The 18,386-nt window shown below is 45.3% G+C and overlaps 1 protein-coding gene across 3 annotated transcripts in view; it reads left to right on the top strand.

Moving 5' to 3' along the window:
- The window catches only part of ADCY8 (adenylate cyclase 8), a 136,616-nt gene that overhangs the window by 74,513 nt on the left and 43,717 nt on the right, over positions 1 to 18,386 (top strand). For 2 of the 3 annotated variants that reach the window (XM_070392348.1, XM_070392347.1), the window contains exons 7-8: positions 431 to 701; positions 13,542 to 13,739. In XM_070392348.1, the coding sequence (XP_070248449.1) occupies positions 431 to 701; positions 13,542 to 13,739 (469 nt within the window). The remainder of the gene's footprint in view (positions 1 to 430; positions 702 to 13,541; positions 13,740 to 18,386) is intronic. The other variant, XM_070392349.1, reaches the window with a different exon arrangement.

The following is an 18,386-nucleotide window of genomic DNA, read 5'->3' as shown; positions in this document are numbered from 1 at the left end:
TCAGATGATTACTGACATTGAGCATCTTGTCGTTATGTTATTGGCCATCCGTATGTCCTTTTAGGCAAAGTGTCTATTCAGGTCCTCTGCCCATTTTTTAAATGGATTTTTTGGGGGTTTTTTTGGTAAAAATCACTAATTCTTAAGGGTTGCCGAGACCAGGCTGACAGTCACAAGAAAAGCTGAAATAAGTGCTTATGTGGAGCGGCTCTGCAGGACTGTGTTCATCAGAGGCTGCGGTGTCCCTTGGGGTGGAGTCAGCGATGCCCTGCTCGTTGATTTTTGCTTGGAGTTCTGTTTTCTTTTATTCTTTCTGATTTTTTCAGGGGACCACATATTGTCCCCGAGGACATGACCTCACAGTGCCCTGATGCTGGCTTTGCCCAGGCCACGTCAGGGGTGGATAATGACCTTCGCTTTGTGTCCCCAGGAGGATTCACATTTCCAAAGCCACCCTCGACTGCCTCAACGGTGACTATGATGTGGAAGAGGGCCACGGGAAAGAGAGGAATGAGTTCTTGCGGAAGCATAACATAGAGACCTATTTAATTCAGCAGCCAGAGGACAGTCTGCTGTCGCTGCCCGAAGACATTGTCAAGGAGGCAGTGAGCTCCTCGGACCGGAGGAACAGCGGGGCGACGTTCACCGAGGGGTCCTGGAGCCCCGAGCTGCCCTTCGACAACATCGTGGGTAAACAGAACGTAAGTCCTGGCTTCCTTCTTCTGGTTAGCCAAAGGCATGCGCAGGTGCCTCTGCACCAGAGAGGCCCCAGAGATAACCCATTCATCTTTAACCTTTTCTCTGCTGAGCAACAGAATTGCAAATCATCAAACCCTATCTCCTCCGGACAGAAATAACTTTTGTGTGCAATGTCAGGAAATGCATGAAATACCGGAGTGTACTCAACACCCTCTCCTTTTATTTTTTATTTTTTTACCTCACTCAAAATAAATGCCATGTGAAGCTGAATTGTAATTATAAAAAAAAAAAAGACCCACATTGCAAAAGAGAAACCTGATATTATTATACTAGCAACAGAAGTAGATGATCAGGTCCAGGGGAATGCCATTCCTTAGACAGCTGGCAGGCGAGGAGTTCTGAACTGCCCTCTGGATTTAAAGTCAGGGGGTTGCCATTGATTTAAGACAGGCAGCACCAGGTGATGCCCAAGGGGAGGGTGAGAGCGTTCAGGAGTAGCATGAAATTGCAAAGCCACCCTCGTAACTCTATTCCTATTTAGTGTGAATTTGCTTTTATCTGAGGGATGGAGCCAACAGTCAGTCCATGAGGAGTAAATCACCAATCACCAAATTATTTCTTAAATCATTTCTTCAACTACCAGGACTCCACTAACCCGAATGAGATGCTCAGACTCCTAGAGGCGCTAGAGGACTGAGGCTGGTCATGGCAGAGACCCTGAGAAGTCTGCGATGCCCCGTCCCCAGAACGCTTGCTCAGGACCTAGGCTCTAATATGGGTTTTCCCTTTCATTGCCCAGGCCCACCACCTCCAGTTGAATTCATGTGAGTTAAAGAGTAGAACCCCAGCATCCTTTCCTAAAGAAACAAACAAAAAAAGCCAGTATGTATGAGACTGGGAAACGGTTTCTGGCATGCCCCTGTGCCAAGCAAAAGCTGAGCACTGAAAACAAAATCAACCCAACCCAGAGTGTCAGGAGCTCTCTGAGGACCTGACGGGGTTCACTGTTTCAATCCATGGACCTGGACTTTTCTCCTTAGCTGATAGATAAGAAAAGTCTGTCTGCTTAAAGCCATTTAAAAAGGAAAAGGTTAAAGTGCAGGAAGTCTTCTGCACCGGACAGGTGGGTGGGGCACTCTGAGGCCAGGTTAACCTGTCTCCAGTCAGTTGTGTGTGACGGGGCAAAGGAGTAACTCATGGGCCAGATTCCACCGGAAGACCCAGGTCAAACCCAGTCTGCATGCCTTGGGAAAGTCAACCCTTAGGTCCTTACTCTCCTTCTGTGTTTCATTTTTCCCCAGAATTATTATGCCCAACCGAGTCACCACTGATTTCAGTGCCCACTTCCTCCCATCCCTGAACTGGTGTGCATGGTGCAGTTTGCTATTACATAAAACAATGGACTTATATGTCCTTCCTGGAGTGGGTGCATGGCCAGCTGACAGCACCCTCTGCTTCCTCTGCCTATTGTTAGCTTGAGCCTGGAAGCTGGTTATTTAGAAAGGAATGCATGCTTCACCGTAAATACCTCAGTAACTCTGCATCACATTCTCTAAATATTTTTTTTGTTTGTGTGTTTTTTTTGGTCTTGCCATTTGAAAAACTTTTTCTATTTAAGCTGATTGTGGAACCAGAGATAATTCCTAATTGTTCTAATCTTAGTTGTTCCTAACCTGGCTGCTAATCATTGAGAACCGAGAGAGAGGTGGAGATACTTGGTCTTATTCTTCGATTGATGGATCTGGTAAAATTGTACAGGAATATCTGAAATATTTCTTTGCTAATTTCCTAAAAAAAATACTTGCTGATATCATCAAGTCATTATTATAAGATATATCATTGTTAGTCAATAATCACACTGTATATTTCATATGCTGCCCGAGTTTTGCCTGGATGCACTCCACCTGTGCCATCTTCAGCGTGAATCATCTCAGTTTATGTTGATGTCTTGGGACTTCAGAGGCAGGGGATGTGTACTGATATTCACAAATAACTAAATGACACTAATAAGACTGAGAAAATGAGTCAATTAAAATGGTCACAAGCCCTCAAAGTTTACACTTACACTTAACTCTAGAAATCGAGGGCCATCTGTGCCACTCAGAGACATGTGCGTGCCTGGGAGAGACGGAGACTGGTCTGGCTGGGCCTGTCTGCCAAAACACCCCATCAGCTCCACGGAAAGCCCAGACCATCTGAGTGTTTGCACATCACACGGAAAACAGACTAATTCTCCACTGGGGCTTTGCCAGCTGAATTGGGCAAATGTTTTGGCTTCTATTGATTCATGTGAGCTTCGAAATATTTTTAATGACATCGGAATGCTGCGGCATAATCTGTGCGCTATACATAGCAGATGTTCAGATAGTTTCCTTCTCATTTATTCATTCATCCAATAAGGATTAATTGAGCATCCTTTACATGCTAACTGCTAGCAGCAGTAGCAGGAAGGACAGAGAGAAGAAACACCGCAGACATCAAGTCAGCCAGTCGTTTATATGTTTCAGGAAGAGAGAAATTATGTTTCACTTACCACTGTTTAGCCCAGCATCTGTCAGGTAATGGGACTTGATGATAGTTTGTTGAATGAATGAATAAATGAATGAAATGACAGATGTCGGTGGTAACAGAGGGGAACCAGTTAAATTCAACTTCTAGGTATTTTGCTTAGGTGTTGGGGTGGCCGGTGGAAATGCCCACTGAAATAAGCACTATTGGGATGGAAGGAGATTGAGGGAAACCCTAGGAGTTCCGTTTGGGGCATGGTGAGCTTGAGATGTCTGGAGAGGGCTCCGTGGAGGTATATCCAGGGACCACTGAACACTCACTCTGGAGCTCAGGCATAAAGGAACTGTGCAAGGGATGTGAACATGGCAGTCATCAGAACCCGAGGGCCAATCAAAGCCATGGAGTGAAGGGGATCACAGTAGGGAATATGTGAAATAAAACCATAGGGAGGCACAGGATAGACCTCAAGGGGCATGTGGTGGGAGGTGACAGAGAGCAGTGACCCCACAACAGAGACAAATAGGAAGGAAAGTGATGAGAAGAGAATTAGGGGATGTGGTGTCCTGGAAGCCCAGAGAGCAGAGAGCGCGTTTTGAGATGGAGGGAGCAATCAACAATGGCCAGTGGAGCCAAGAGGCTGAGATGGAAACTGCCCATTGGAGTTGCATGGAAGAACATCATTGGCAAGAGGCAGATTTGATGAGGTGGCGAAGTCAGATTGTCACGGGTGATAGAAAAGAGAGGGCTCTGCATCTCACAGTAGAACCCCAACTCCACCCCTGTCAATGGTTTGGAGCAGCAGCTACTGCACTAAGAATTGTTTTTGGTCCTTAGGTGAGTCTTCCAGTCCTGCTCTATGCTTGAAGAGCCTTCCTTGGTTTTGATGTCATGCATCTTCCCTGCCCCTTATCTGTGTCCATTTGGGTTAAATTGCTGGTTCAACACAGCCTGAGGTCTGGGGTCCAGGTTGCTCTTGGAAGCCTGCAGCACTCGTGGTTTGCATCCCCGAATCCTGACGTGGCAGATGTTTGCCCACTGATTTGGCATCTTGGCTCGCTGAACCCTGGCTCAGTTACCAGTGGGGCTGCCTATGCTCGGAGCCTCAGAATGGAATGAAAGTAAGGAAACTAGAAGTCAAGAAGTGTATGATCACAGGTGGACTATTGACGTTCAAGGTATGAATGTAGCAGTGGGTGGTTGAAGTAAATGGAAAGTGGACAATTGGACGTGTGGGGGAGGGTGTCCAGAAATTTTCAGGCTAGATTGTTGGATGAGTCATCAACATGGTCATTGAATCTCTCAGAATAAAGGTAAATTTGGGAATGAAAACAAAGACTTAAGAAATGGGTCCTTGTAATAAAGATCATGCTCCCCTCTGATTGCACGCTGTAACTAAAATCCATTGTGGGCTTGAGCGCTTCATTCGATTACTTAACAGGCACTCACCAGTCTAACTGCTGGGGATTAGTACTGAGAAGACAGACCTGGTCCCTGTCCTCTAGGAGCTAACATTTTAAGGGAGTGGGGCATGTACACAACTAACCAAAACATGAAAGTGCTCTGAAGGAAGTAGATACAGGAATAGGGGGGCAGATCAAATCATCACCGATAGGATCGTCACAAGTTTCTGAAGATTGATTGGAGCGCTGAAAGGAAACCAGGAGAAGGACATCTAGAGAAAACAGCTAGTGCAAAGGCCCTGCAACGGAAAAGAAGTTTCATATGTTAGAAGAGCAAAATGGCCCAAGGGGCTAGAGCAGCAACTTTCAACCTATGTGCTGCAAGAGTTCTTAAAACATGAAATACCTGACTATTTAGTCAGGGGCACTGGCCTCTTCTCCCTTAGATTATCAAATAAAAATTAAAAAAAATGACAGCCAACACAATAGCTGTCTTGTGTGAATGAATAAAAATTATATCTTTTTTTGTCAGATCAGCAAAAACTATATTTTCTGGTGTGCCTTAGAATTTTAGTAATGAGTTTATGTGCCATGAGATGAGAAAGGTTGAAAATCGCTGGGCTAGAGCATAGTGAGCAAGAAAGAAAGGGGTCAGAGGTGAAGTTAAAGCATGCGGAGCTTGCTCCTGCCAGCTCCACATGGGATTTCCTTTGAAGGGAAGTGATGGAAAGGCTTCCAGCAGGGCGCAGACATGACCTGATTTAGGTTTTTTAAGGAATCGCTTTGGCTGTCTTGTGGAGAATGGACAAATGGCATCTTAGACTGATGACTCCCAAGAGGATACAAAGGGGAAAGCTTTTGCTACTATGACATGTATTGTCTGAGGATATTAATCCTTCTTACATGACTTTTGTAACAAGTGATATGCCAAGAACATGGAGCCACCCTTTAGAAGTGAAGCCTCGATCGGAGCCTAGGGTCTGTCCCTCATATCCTATGAGGTCCCCGCCACTGTCCCATCCATCCCTTGCACACTTACCACAATCAGACATTTGTCTATTACTCCTCCAGGCCTTTTAAAAGAGTCACCTGGAGAAAAGCACACATTTGATACTTCTGTTGTATATGAGTAGAATGCCCTTGGTTGTTACCATTATCATGAAGTTAATATGCGCACCATCAATATTTTTTAATTTATTTTTTTAATATTTTTATTGATTTCAGAGAAAAAGGGAGAGGGAGAGAGAGAGAGAGAGAGAAACATCAATGATGAGAGAGAATCATCTATTGGCTGCCTCCTGCACTGTATTCCCCACACTAGGGATCAAGCCCACAATCCAGGCATGTGCCCTGACTGGGACTCGAACCGTGACCTCCTCGTTGATAGGTCGACACTCAACCACTGAGCCACGCCGGCTGGGCTGCACCATCAACATTGAAAACATAGTTGGAATTTCTATATTCTACACAACCAACTAGAAAGCACATGTGCTTCTTTGCCATGAGGATAGATAGGTGTCCATGGTATCACTAACATTAATAGAAGTAGAGAGTTTGGGGCCAGGTACCATGGTGGGTGCATTGCTCACATCCTTTCCATTTCTTTTTCTTACCAACCTGACAATGTGATGTGCCTGCTTTCCAAGTGAGGGGACCATGATCATGTTCTTTTATTGAGTCATGTTGATCCCTGGGGTTCGGTTTCTTTCCTTCTGTATCTGCCCCTAAAGGGTGGGATGCAAAGTGAGTGGGTGGCCCCTTTCCTGTGCATAGAGATGCCCACGAGAAAAAAGAACTCCTAAATTGCAACTTGACTTCTGTCGTTCAGCTTGGGCAAGTCTCTCCTCCATGATGTTCATTCATTCCCTCATTCATTCAGTCATCCACTTATCAACCACTATTGAGTAACTGCAATTTGTGGACACTGATCCCGGTGTCAGGAGTAGAGAGATGAAGGACGGGCAAGCTGTTGAGGAGCTCACGGAGTGGAGGTATCGCTAAGAGGCCCACAGGGCCAGTGTGAGCTTGCTGTCCCAATAGCAGAAGAGTGTATGGAGACGGAAAACTGGTCCAAGGTGATCGGAGAAGACCTTCCCAAGGAAGCCACTGTTAAGCTGAGATCTACAGACAAGCAGGGAGTTTGGGCCAAGGTTTCTACTGCTCAAGATCAAAACACAGGCTTCTCTTTCCCCACAGAGAACTCCTACCCCTAAAAACGCCCTAAATAGCGGACATTGGTGTTAAGGAAAAGGTTGTGTTTTCAGAGGTTAGTGCTTCTGTGATGAGCCGCCCAATATCTAATTGTCCGTGGTCAGTCTTGGTACGCAGGTGGTCACAGGCAGATTTTTCTCTGTAGGACGTTTATTTCGAGCCATTTGAACATCAGATTCAGCTTTGATGTTCACTGGATGGGACATTTTGCAGGCTTTGGGGTAGAGAGCATGAAGAGCTTGGACATTGCCCGCCGTGAATCCGCACTCTTCCAGGAACGTGGCTTTTTCTGACAGCAAAGCCCCAGGCTGTCCTGCACCCGGCTCAGAAGATAACGGCTGAGTTCCGCCAGGAAGAGTGATTATGGGGGCCTGGTTTTCCACTCTCTTCAGAAAGGCAAGTGGATCTGAAGCCTTCCTGGGAGCGTTGAGTGGATTACGCAGGCAATTTGCTCTGTTAACTTGGAGTGATCATCCTTTCTTTCTCTGACACTACAGGGGTAGACGAAGGCGAAGGAAATGAAGGTAGAGATGAGTTTGTGGCTTGTGTAGAATTGCTCTGTGGGGGTGGGCAATGAAGTTGGCAAGCGTATGACATGCAGCCTGTGGTCACATGATGGCCAATAACTGCCAAAGCTCTTCTAAACCAACCGGGATTGGCCGGTTGTTTAGGGAGAGAGAAAACAGTGGCCTGAGGAAGCAGAACCCATAATGAGTGCACATGTGAAGGAGAACGCATGACATTTTGAACATGTGAAGGTGAACATATGATATTTTAAACATGTGGAGACAGGTAGGAAGAGAAAGAGCCAAAAACCTGCATTTATTTCTGACTTCTTTATTTCCAAGATTTAAAGAAAAGAAGAACTGGATTTATTTTATTGATCTTGGTGCTAATTTTGCCAATGACGGGGTTAAAGATTCTTTGTTCTAAAATTTATTTAGCTGCATCAGGATTTTCTCATCTTTTCTCCACCAAGAATACCTTTTGTTGTTCTGACCTGGTGCAGTGCACGTGTGTAAAGGGTTTTTCTTTACAGACACTAGTGCGTGTAGTGTGGCTGAATCTGTATCCCCATTTTTTAAAGTGACTTGGCACGTGAGTCATGGCCAACCATGGCTCTGGCTCTGCACTCCGAATTCCAGCCGAGAGCAAAGGCACTTGGCATTTTTGCTGGCTGACCAGCCTCCGCTTTGGCTATGTTTGTATGTACTTATTTCTGCCTCACCCAGGGTCAAACAGGAAGCACAGTGGTAATTCCTCGGGCTTGGATGAACTTTCTGAAAGGTCCTCCCCTAGCTCTGGGCTGTCCAAACGACTTCTGTGAATTGTAGGTTATGAACCTCTAGATTTGATCGCATCTGTCCCACTGTATGATGCTTAGGTCACCTTTAATGGCCTGAAGAACCTCTCCGCACCGTGAGCTGATAAGGGCTTTGTGTACATCATAGCACCATGGGGGTAGCACCCATCAGGAAAGCATATCTTGGGAGTAGGCAAACACAGGGCTGCTCTCAGGTGGTAAACTCAGATGCAAACACTGGGGATCATAAAAACCTGGAAAAGCTAAATTAATGAGGCAATTCCAACAGACAAGTGTGGGCAGAAAATTAGGATAAGAGAAAGTAGAAGCCCCAAAGACATAATGGTTTGGCCCTAATCTCAGTAATTTCTTCTCTTTCCTGTTTTGTCCTGTCATAACTGGGAGAGAGGCTGGATTCTTGAAGGTCGATAATTTGTAGCTCATTGGAACAAAATTAAGGAAAGCATCAATAACTATATTTAAGTAGCAAATTTGTATAACAGGAGTCTGAAAAAAGCTCAGACCTACAGCCTTAAAACAAGAAACACAAGCAATTTATCAGCAACTTACAATATACTATGGCAGGTCCTTAGAGCATGTCATTTTGCTATCACATTGATGAGATGCCGTAGGAACTTAACTCTTATTCATATCAATTAGCCTTTGGTAAAAGTGGTTTTTCTTATATGTTGTTTTGCCGCAGTTCCAAGAACCTATTGGTGGCATTAAGTGAGGACTTACTATACTTATCTCATAATCCCAAATGTAAAGAGCTACGTCAGAATCTTTAAAGAGATGAAAGTTTAGGTAATTATTACATTTCCATTTTATCCAAATTTGTTATGAACACACACATGCATGCGCGTGCACACACACACACACACAAACTCACAATTTCATTTTCCCCATGGCATTGACATTTCTGAAAAATCTACGCCTTTGATGTTCACAAGAACACTGAGTAGCTTAGGTCCTGATATATGAGCTGAATTATTCATACTGTCCTACGAGGTCATTTGGTCCGTGGGATAGTAGTCACCTCTCCAGCCCATGAGATTGGGGCCCAGCCATTGCAGTGCTGTGAGTATTTTGAGTCCCACCTCTCGGGTGGCCCCCGTAAACGAACCGTTCATGTGTCAGCCTCTCTGTGCCCAGCTCCTGAGCCACGTCCCGGGCAAGAATCCTGCCTCCATCCTTAGGATCGCCCCATTTCTCTGTTATGACACCCTAATTCTGAGATGAGATCAGTGCTGGAGTTAGCATATCTGTTGCACACATGACTAGGGATGTGATATTTTGAAAGCTAAAAATTCAATTGGCAGCTTGCCTCCATTCACGTGGCTTGAAAGTGGCCACATCTCAATGGATGTGCACGTTCTGTTTTGGACAATTCTGCACAAGTTTAACAGCTCCTTTTGATTAAAAATGGCCCAGGTGTATAATGAGTTGGGTGCAATCACATTCTAAACTGAGATTAGCATTTTCTGAGGAACTCAAAGGACATTATCAGAGTAAGGAATCCTGAAATCGCTAACAGGAAATATCCAACGAGCTTTCCCAGTAATATGTGACTGACAATTGCTAAGTGTTTTTGACTCACAAGACTGTGTTTCTAGAGAGGGCACCTTCAGCCTGAAATCTTACTGGGAAGAACTGATTAAGGAATACCAAAGGTTTGGCCATCCATAAAGTGGTAGGACCTGTAGGAAAAGTAGGTTTTCACTGTGTACTTAGGTAGAAGACAATTCCCAAAGAAACGTCTCTGGTCATAAACCAGATGATGAGCTTTAAGACGGTTCCTGACTCGCCCCATCCCATTCCAATGAAGTGTATAAAAGGATGTCCTACCTAGAACCTCTGATGATAATTTTCATGAGAACCCCAGACTCTCAGGCAAGACCCTATCTATGTTCAGAACTTGGCTTTGGAAGGGACTCTGGTCCTGTCTTGAGCACCTGTGCGTGAAGGAAAAATTCCTGCAATGCTTGAGGAGGGCATGGATCTCCGTTAGGGCCAGTCTCAGGCTGCAATGTCTTTCTCTGAAAAGACTCATAGGAGAGGCCAGCTCAGTTGCAAACTGTGACATATCCCAATGTTGAGCAATCGGACCTCCCAACTATCTGAAAGTACCAGCTAAAGTAAAGAAGAAAATGTGCATGCTTATTATTGTATAGAAATGTAATATATACTTCAGTTACACACTGAAACACGCATTTCCCATTTCCTTCCATTTCATCCATTTGTTTTTCTGATTATCTGACCGATTGCTTTAAGTTGCTCATGTGAATGAACACTCTCAACCTTTTTGAGGTCCATTTACGATTGGAATCACATTTGAAAGCTTATGCCAATTTTTAACCTGATCCCAACTTGCTCGCACTGGCATTATAAATCTTAAAAAGCCATAATCTATCCAGAACAGCTCACTGCAGTATAACTCCAGATAGACAAATAAGACATGCTACACATTTTCTCAGTACTGCTTACAAATGAGTCACCGTGAAGATATCCGCCTGTGAATTTCAATGTCGGCAGCATTATTCCACTTAAGGTGAACACATGGTCAAATATTAGCGGCCATTACTAATGGAGGGGAGGGGGGTCACAGGCAATCTCAAACCAAGGTCACCTCCAAAGCCATTCATGCTTCGCAGCGGTGCACTGGAGGGTAAATGAAAGCTTAAGGTTACCCTTCCTGATTCTAATTTGCTTGACTTCTTGCGTTGAGATTGGTCTTCCCTTGAGCATACACTTATGTCCTGAAGGTATGAGATACCAGAGAGATTGCTGGTCAAACAGCAGGCATAATTGTCACATGTAACTGAGAAAGCAAATGATCAGAAAAGGGACCCCTGAGCATTCGGTGCATATAATACTAGTGACATAACTGTGAGGAATAAAAATAATCGCTTGCATGAGAATTATCCACCTCAGCGTCACTGACGTGTTGATGCAAGGGCTCTTTCCTGGCTCTAAACTATCCCCTGGTGGCAGTGATGAAAGAAAAAGCTTTTTCTCTCATTTGAAAGAGCCACACAGACAGACAATAGAATTCAGTGAGGGTAGGGAGCTCTGAAAGGTGGAGAATTTATTGGTCTCTGCCTTTAAAACAGAGGTCAATGGCACAGGCACCCAGGAAGCAACCCTTATTCCTAGTTTCCCAAAGGCCTCCTAGAGACCAATGTCCATCCCTGACGACTTTCACCAGTGCCCATCAAGAGGAGAACAATGAGAACAAGGCTCATTAAGTGAGTTATTCATTCAATTACATGCATTCAATGTCAAGGACACATCTTTTGTTCTGAGATTACGATATTCTTGTGGGGAAAAATGTACCTTTCTTTTATGAAATGGGAGTCATGCAAGAGCGCTGTAGCTGTGACCATTTATATAAAGAAGTCCCAAAAATGATTTTGTAAACTCCCCTTCCCTGTGAAACTCAAAGGTCCAAGAGCAACGGAAGGCATGAGAGGCTGCTGGAGTGGACAATCAGTTCAGTTTAGTTCAAAGAAGCGCAACTGTAGGAGGGTACAAATTACAGAGAGAGATGGAAATGCCTAACTATGAACGTGCCCAGATCTTTAGCCGATTTATGTCTGGCTGTTAGATCCCAGGTCAAACCACTTGCTGGGAGGGCATCTTGGCATCTCCAAGCCAGAATGTATGCCCAGACAAAGGCAATATCTTTCCCACCTCCTCTCAACACAGAGAACTAAATTTTGTCATTTTCTGCACCTTTTATAAAGGATTTCCACCCAAGAAGCCAATGGGAGATGCACCGCGTGGTGGAGAGTTCATCTCCTTTGCCTTCTGAGGGGCTGTTCTAATGCAGCTAATCCCAAGGGCCGAGCCCTCTGGCCCTGGGTGGATCCTGCTGTCCAATTTTCTGGAACATTGGTCCGTGTTTCCTCTCTCCATTTAACTGTCTTTTTCCCTGTGGTAGCCTCCCTGGTACTCAGAGCTGAAACTCACTGCTCCAGTGCCCAAGGGGCATGTACTTCCCTTTCTCGTGTTGGCACATGCCACTCTATCTGGGGCTGGAGAAGAAGGTTTCGGTGAATTCTACCAGTGATGAAGCCATGCTGGTTCCTTAGAGACCTAAAAATTAGGTGACACTGTCTGTCTCCAGGAAGGTTAAAATGAAGAGTCCGACATCCCACAGGGAGGATCCTCTGGATGGGGCTGGAAGGTCCCTGAGGTCACAGTCCCCGACTCTGGCTCAAGTCAGAGGAAGCGACCCGTCTCTCGGATATAGGAAGGGTCTGGGCACAAGGGCCTCTGAGGTGCTGTCAGCTCGCCCAGGCTGCCAGTCAATGAGCCCGTCACCGGACCTCAGGCTAGCCTGTGGCCTTGCGCATGGCCTCGCTGAGAAGCTGGCAGAGAAAAGCAGGAGTGGTGAGTATAGCCTGAGGCTGCGAGTTTTCACTGCCCCACTCTGCAGAGGCACCACATCTTCTGCCTCTTGGGGACAGAGACGAGCACCCCTGTTCGTCTAGCCTTCAGCTCCAGTTCCTCCCTTTTTGTCAAAGAAGCTGTCTTATGTTGGAGCTGTAAGCGAGCATTGCATTTGGTACCTCCAGCCAGTTGGTCTTGTCACCTGCACTGAATTACCTACCAACAGGGGCCTCCCTGCCAAGCCTGGTGTGTCTTCATAAGCTAATGCTATTTCTGCATCCACGTAGCCATACCCAGGAGCCAACGGGGTGGTCGTGTCTTTCATGCCTCCTGCTGTTTAACCCTGTGAACTGGAGAGGCTGCAAATGCTTGCATTTTTTTTTTTTTTTTTTTTTGCCTAAAGGAAATTAAACACATATATCTATATGAGAATATAGATATATAATGGTTTATGGGGGAAAACATTTGTGCAGCATAAAAATCTAACAATCATTATCAAGTTCAAGGTGCAGATCTTGACACATTTGGCTGTCTGTCCACGAGGAATGCTTAAAAAAAAATGCAAGCCATGGGTCGCCACGTCTCTGCACCCCCATTAAAGGAAAGACCACACGAAAATGTGGAATCTACTTGGTTGGAGATGATCATTTCTGTGGGCTTTTCAGGTTTATTTTACTTTCTGTTATTGGTACTGGTTCTCTTTCTCTCATACCAGAGATGTGCCTGGTTAGAGAAATGGTCTTGATTAACATTTCCAAGCCGACAGCTCTCCCACGTACCTGAACCGAAGGAATTCAGTGCACCTACTCAGAGGAGAGGGGCGCATCCCTCTTGATGTACTAACTGGCCAGGTTGTGTTTCTCTAAACCGAATGCTAACTTACCAACTTCTGTAGGTTTCACTGAATACAGCTGCATGGAATGCTATTACTGTTTGCAATGCAACCTGATTTAAAAACATTGCATTTCTCTTTAATCCAAAGGGGACTAGCAGGTTTATTGTGTTTGCATGTGCTTTCCCCCTAGACTCTGGCTGCCCTAACAAGAAATTCAATAAATCTACTTCCAAACCATCTTGCACAAGCTTTGCATGTCCAGTCGGGGCCTGAGGAAATTAACAAGCGAATAGAACATACCATCGACTTGCGGAGTGGCGATAAATTGAGAAGAGAGCATATCAAGCCATTCTCACTGATGTTTAAAGACTCCAGCCTGGAGCACAAGGTAGAGCTGGGTCTGCACAGCGGCTCTTTTTCTGAAGTCAATTGTCATAAATGTTCGTGGGGCCAGAGAGAGGGCCAGGGGCTGCGGTGTCGGTCGGTGTGTCTGTGGTTTGTCTGTCTGGTTTGGTTTGGTGCTGTCTTTTCTTTTTCTGTTTGAAAAGCATGAGTAGACTGAAGGCCATGAAAGGAGATGCTATTTAGATAAAGAAGGAAAAGATAAGGGGAGGAACAAGGAGCCCTCACCCCCGGGAGCCTCACAGGCCTGCCTTTCCCTTTGACGTCATTAGCCCAAGTGACACTGGCACTCACATGCCTCTGCTTTTAGGTTAATTCTCAGGAGTAGCAACCACTGTAACATAATACATGCAGGCACCGAATAACTTCCTGCAAGCATTGCTGTCTTTCTTAGATTGTAGGGAACACGCATTCTCCCGGTTGTCTGCTGGTCCCCTGATGTAGCACAATAGAAAGAAGATGAGCTGTGGATTCAGAGTTGGGTTTGAATGCCACCTCTGCTACTTCTTTGCTCTGTGGCCTTTGAAAAGTGGGGTAGCCTCTCTGGGCATGAGCTGTATAGTGGGATAATGAACATGCCTCCCTCACAGGTTAGTATGGAAGCTTCCAAGCAATGCCTTGAGTAGGTGAAGTGTCCAAAAATGGCAGCCATCACCACATTGATGGTGACTTCCTCTGGTGCCCTTTTCTCTCCCAGCTCTAAACTGTAAAGAGCTGTGGGGAGGTGAGTATGGTCCCTGCTTAACTGGCTGCTCCTTGCCCTGACGGAAGCTGGCAGACCTTCCTTGACTGAGCACAGGAGGTCTGGTGTCTGTAGGAGCCTCTGGCAAGAACAGCAAGGAATTTGCAAGCAAACTTCAGGATTTTGATGTGACCCTCTGCAAAGCTCCAGGGAGCAATCTTTGGTGAGTTTGCCCAGCTTCCTGGGTGACTCTGCATTACTCAATGTGATGAATGCACACTTCCGTGCCCATGCACCATTCCCAGTGAGTGTCTGACAACCACCTAAGGCTGCAAACTCCAAAATAAATATCTTCACCTGCCGTTCGCAATGTGAAATGTATTGTGTCTGTATGCCAACAAAACCAAAGTAGAGGGAACATTTTGCTTTACTCTACCTCCCCTCTGCCAAATGCCCGTTGGGCTTTTCTGATTTGTAATATAATTGGGGGCTTAAGGTCCAAATTAACTGCATTTTCTTCCCCGGTTGCTGCATTGAAGGATCTAGGAAGAGCAGGGTGGTCTTGCGAAGAATCTTCTCAATTAGTCCATGTAAATGCCGGTGTCCAGAGCTGCACCAAACCCTTGTATTCATTCTTGGTAAAGATGTACTTGATTCACTAATGACCTGACCTCTGCAAACAGAATTTCTATTTCTAATTTTTTTTATTAAATAGCGTCCACATCTCATCTGCAGGGACCTAGTGCTGGAGCAGGAACGGACCTGGGAGGCACAGGGTGTCTGAGGGTGACTTCTGTGATAGGGGAGGTTCTTCCAGGAGAAGCAAAGGACAGGAATGCCCCACCACAGTCCAGCCTTGTGCCATGTAGCGTGTGGTCTGCATTGCATGGGGTCCCCGGGGTAAGGGCAATGGGGCACATCAGAAAATGTTCATCCCCCCCCATCTCAGAGACACCCCTCACTGACGCTTGCTCGGGGACCCTCTCTAGGGGCTGCATTACAGCTGAGAGGGGAAATATATTAAGTAACAATCATTGGGTGTTTCCCAAATGCCATATACTCGTCTAAGCTGTTTGCAGAAATAGAACAACAATGAAGAGCATGGAGTAAACGTTACTATGAGCCTCATTTTCTACTTGATGAAATAGAAAGACAGGGAAACGACCAAGAAGTGCCCAAACTCGAACTGTCAGTACAGAGGCTGTGACCTAAGGCCACAGTGACCCCCAAAACCAGTGTGTTGTCTCTCCCTGGAGCCCTGGGGACTTGCCCTCCCAGGCCCTTGTATAAGAAGACAGTCCTGTGTTATCTTCATCCTCTCCTCTTAGAACCTTGGATGGGGTGCGAGGCCTGGAGCAGGGGTTGGAGGGCGAGATTGAATAGGAAAGGATCCTAGGGCCTTAACAAAACAGAGCAGGCCTTTCAAATCCACAGGATTCTGCACCTTGTGTTTATATACGTCAGTGTACTGCATCCTCAGAAAAACATTACTATCCCACTTACAAAAAAGAAAACGAGCCTTAGAGGTCAAATAGAGGTCACAGACCTCAGAACCCCACTGCCATACTTAATGGATTCTGAGCTACCACCACCTCGGAGCTGTCCCATCTACTACACAGCACGGAGAAAGATAAATCGCCCAGCGTGGGGAGTTGGGGGATTTATCCCCCACCCCACCCACCCACAGTAAACTGGGCTTATACCTCCATGGTAAAGATGGACAGGAAAAAACCTACCCAGCAGACAAGGAAAGTGGGGAAACCCACATTCCTATACCTTAGAATTGGTTAGATGGGAAAAAAAAAGAGCTCTCCAAGAAGTTAAAGTCCAAAAGGCAATCCGCATAGGTTTGCTGCCTGAGTTCACACTCTGAATGTGGTCTTAAAAAGCACCTCAGGCAGAGAATGTATACTTAAAGCAGTCCCTGGTTGACACTGCCCCCTGCTGACCAGCGTGAGCAATCGCAGACCTCCCTGGAAGAACTCAGAGATTTTAAGACCCCATTGATGACAAAGACGCTAAAATGTGAGGGCGGGTTAAGTATCTTAGATTTGGTGAAATGTATACAGTATTTGTGACACCAAAACCTTTAACCACTGCTCTATCCTGCTTTTGGGGAGCAAGTTTGCACCATAAAAGCGTTTTCTGAAAGGAAAAGTGGAAATGGCAATGACCTCACCCTGGGGAGGTTTGTGGGGAACAAAAGGCTTGACTGTTTCAACAATGAAAGGTGTGTAACTAAAGGATATATAACTTTATTGTCTCAACAGTAAAAGGATATGTAACTTAAACTCCCCAGCTTTATTAGCGAGTTGTCATTCAGACCTTTCCTGACCAGGTGCAACTGGCACACCACACCGACCAGCAGCGTGTGCAGCAGGCCTTTCGTGTACCCGCCGCGCTGCTTAAACACTTGTTGGATGAATGGAGACTGACATCAGGGAGACTATTGGGGGAGACTGCCTTGCCCTGTAGCTGATCTCAGGATGTCATTTTAGAGAACTCTAAGCCAAAGCACACAGGTCAGTTTTGAGCCGATTCTAAGAAGCGGTGCCTCAGGAGAGAAGAGTATAAAGTTCCACATATTCCCTGCCGTGTCATTTCAAAGTCACACACTCACACATACATACACATATACACATGCACGCGACACATAGACATGCATACACATATACATACACACATACGCACATGTACACACATACATAAACCTATATGAATACACATTCCTACACCTATACACACATACACACATATACATGTTCATACATATATATACATGTACACATACATATACTAATGCACACACCTACATATGTATACATCATACACATGCATTCATACATACACACATATATACATCTACACATGCACATATACATACATACACACACACACATACACACAGAGACATCTTTTGAGTTAAGCTTCAGAAAAGTGCACTCACAACTCGGGCAGCTTAGCCACATCCGGGCAGCACATTTCCCCACCTGTTCCCTGGGTCCCGCATCTGTGAGCTGGGAGGGTTGAACTCCCCATCTTTCAGCCGTCAGTGCTGTGAGCCTGTGAATTCCCTACGACCACAGTGACCACGTGTTGTGGTCTGCCTGAGATGGTCCTGGTTTACATCTATTTTCTCAATATAACTTCCAGCAGCACTGCCTTTCAGGCTCACAAATCACCCAGTGTGGGTGACAACTCGTGTGATCCAGGTCTCGGGCCTCAGTCAGATCAGAATTAGTGGTTCTCACCATCTTCATGTCCCAGCAACCACACGAGGACTTTCTGGGTAGACCCTTGGATGAAGGAGGGGACCTAATCCAATCATCAAAGGTCCCCTCCAGGGCCTCCCAGATTTTCCAGAAGGATCCACGGCCCTCTTTCAGCGTCAGGCTGAATATTTCCTAAGGGAGCTTACAGTTCTCAGGGGCAAACAAAAATTGAAACTATGGTAAAGAGATGTAGGAAACAAGACATGTTTTTCAAATACTGTCAATCATATTGGACTTTTTCTTTTATTATATATGACTTATTTCTTAGTAAAAAAAAATACATTTTCATTACTGTAAGCTTATATCAAACATATAAGGCAAAATGATGAAAATTACATGTTGTGATCCTACAACCCAGGATAACTACCCACTGTTAGCATTCTGGCATTGGGCATGCTGGTCTTTCATGAGTGTGGTTCTGTGTACTTACCTTCGCCATTGGTTTTACTAAGTGGGGCCATTTTATACATATGCTTTGTACCATAGTGTTAAACATTCTTTGCTTGAGTTTTTCCCCACATTATTAGGTTACAAGGAAATTACTTTGTAACTGCACACTATTCCATTCCATGTTTTAACCATTTTGGGCTTTTTTCCCCTCAATTTTTTACTATTATAATTTATAAACTACATGGTGATGGCCATTGTCATATTGAAATCATACATCCATGCTTAATTG

The sequence above is a fragment of the Myotis yumanensis genome, unplaced genomic scaffold (genome assembly GCF_028538775.1).
Source record: "Myotis yumanensis isolate MYYU_CA2020_CCGP unplaced genomic scaffold, mMyoYum1.0.hap1 SCAF_15, whole genome shotgun sequence".
Classification (NCBI taxonomy): Eukaryota; Metazoa; Chordata; class Mammalia; order Chiroptera; family Vespertilionidae; genus Myotis; species Myotis yumanensis.
This window is presented reverse-complemented; position numbering and strand designations above follow the sequence as displayed.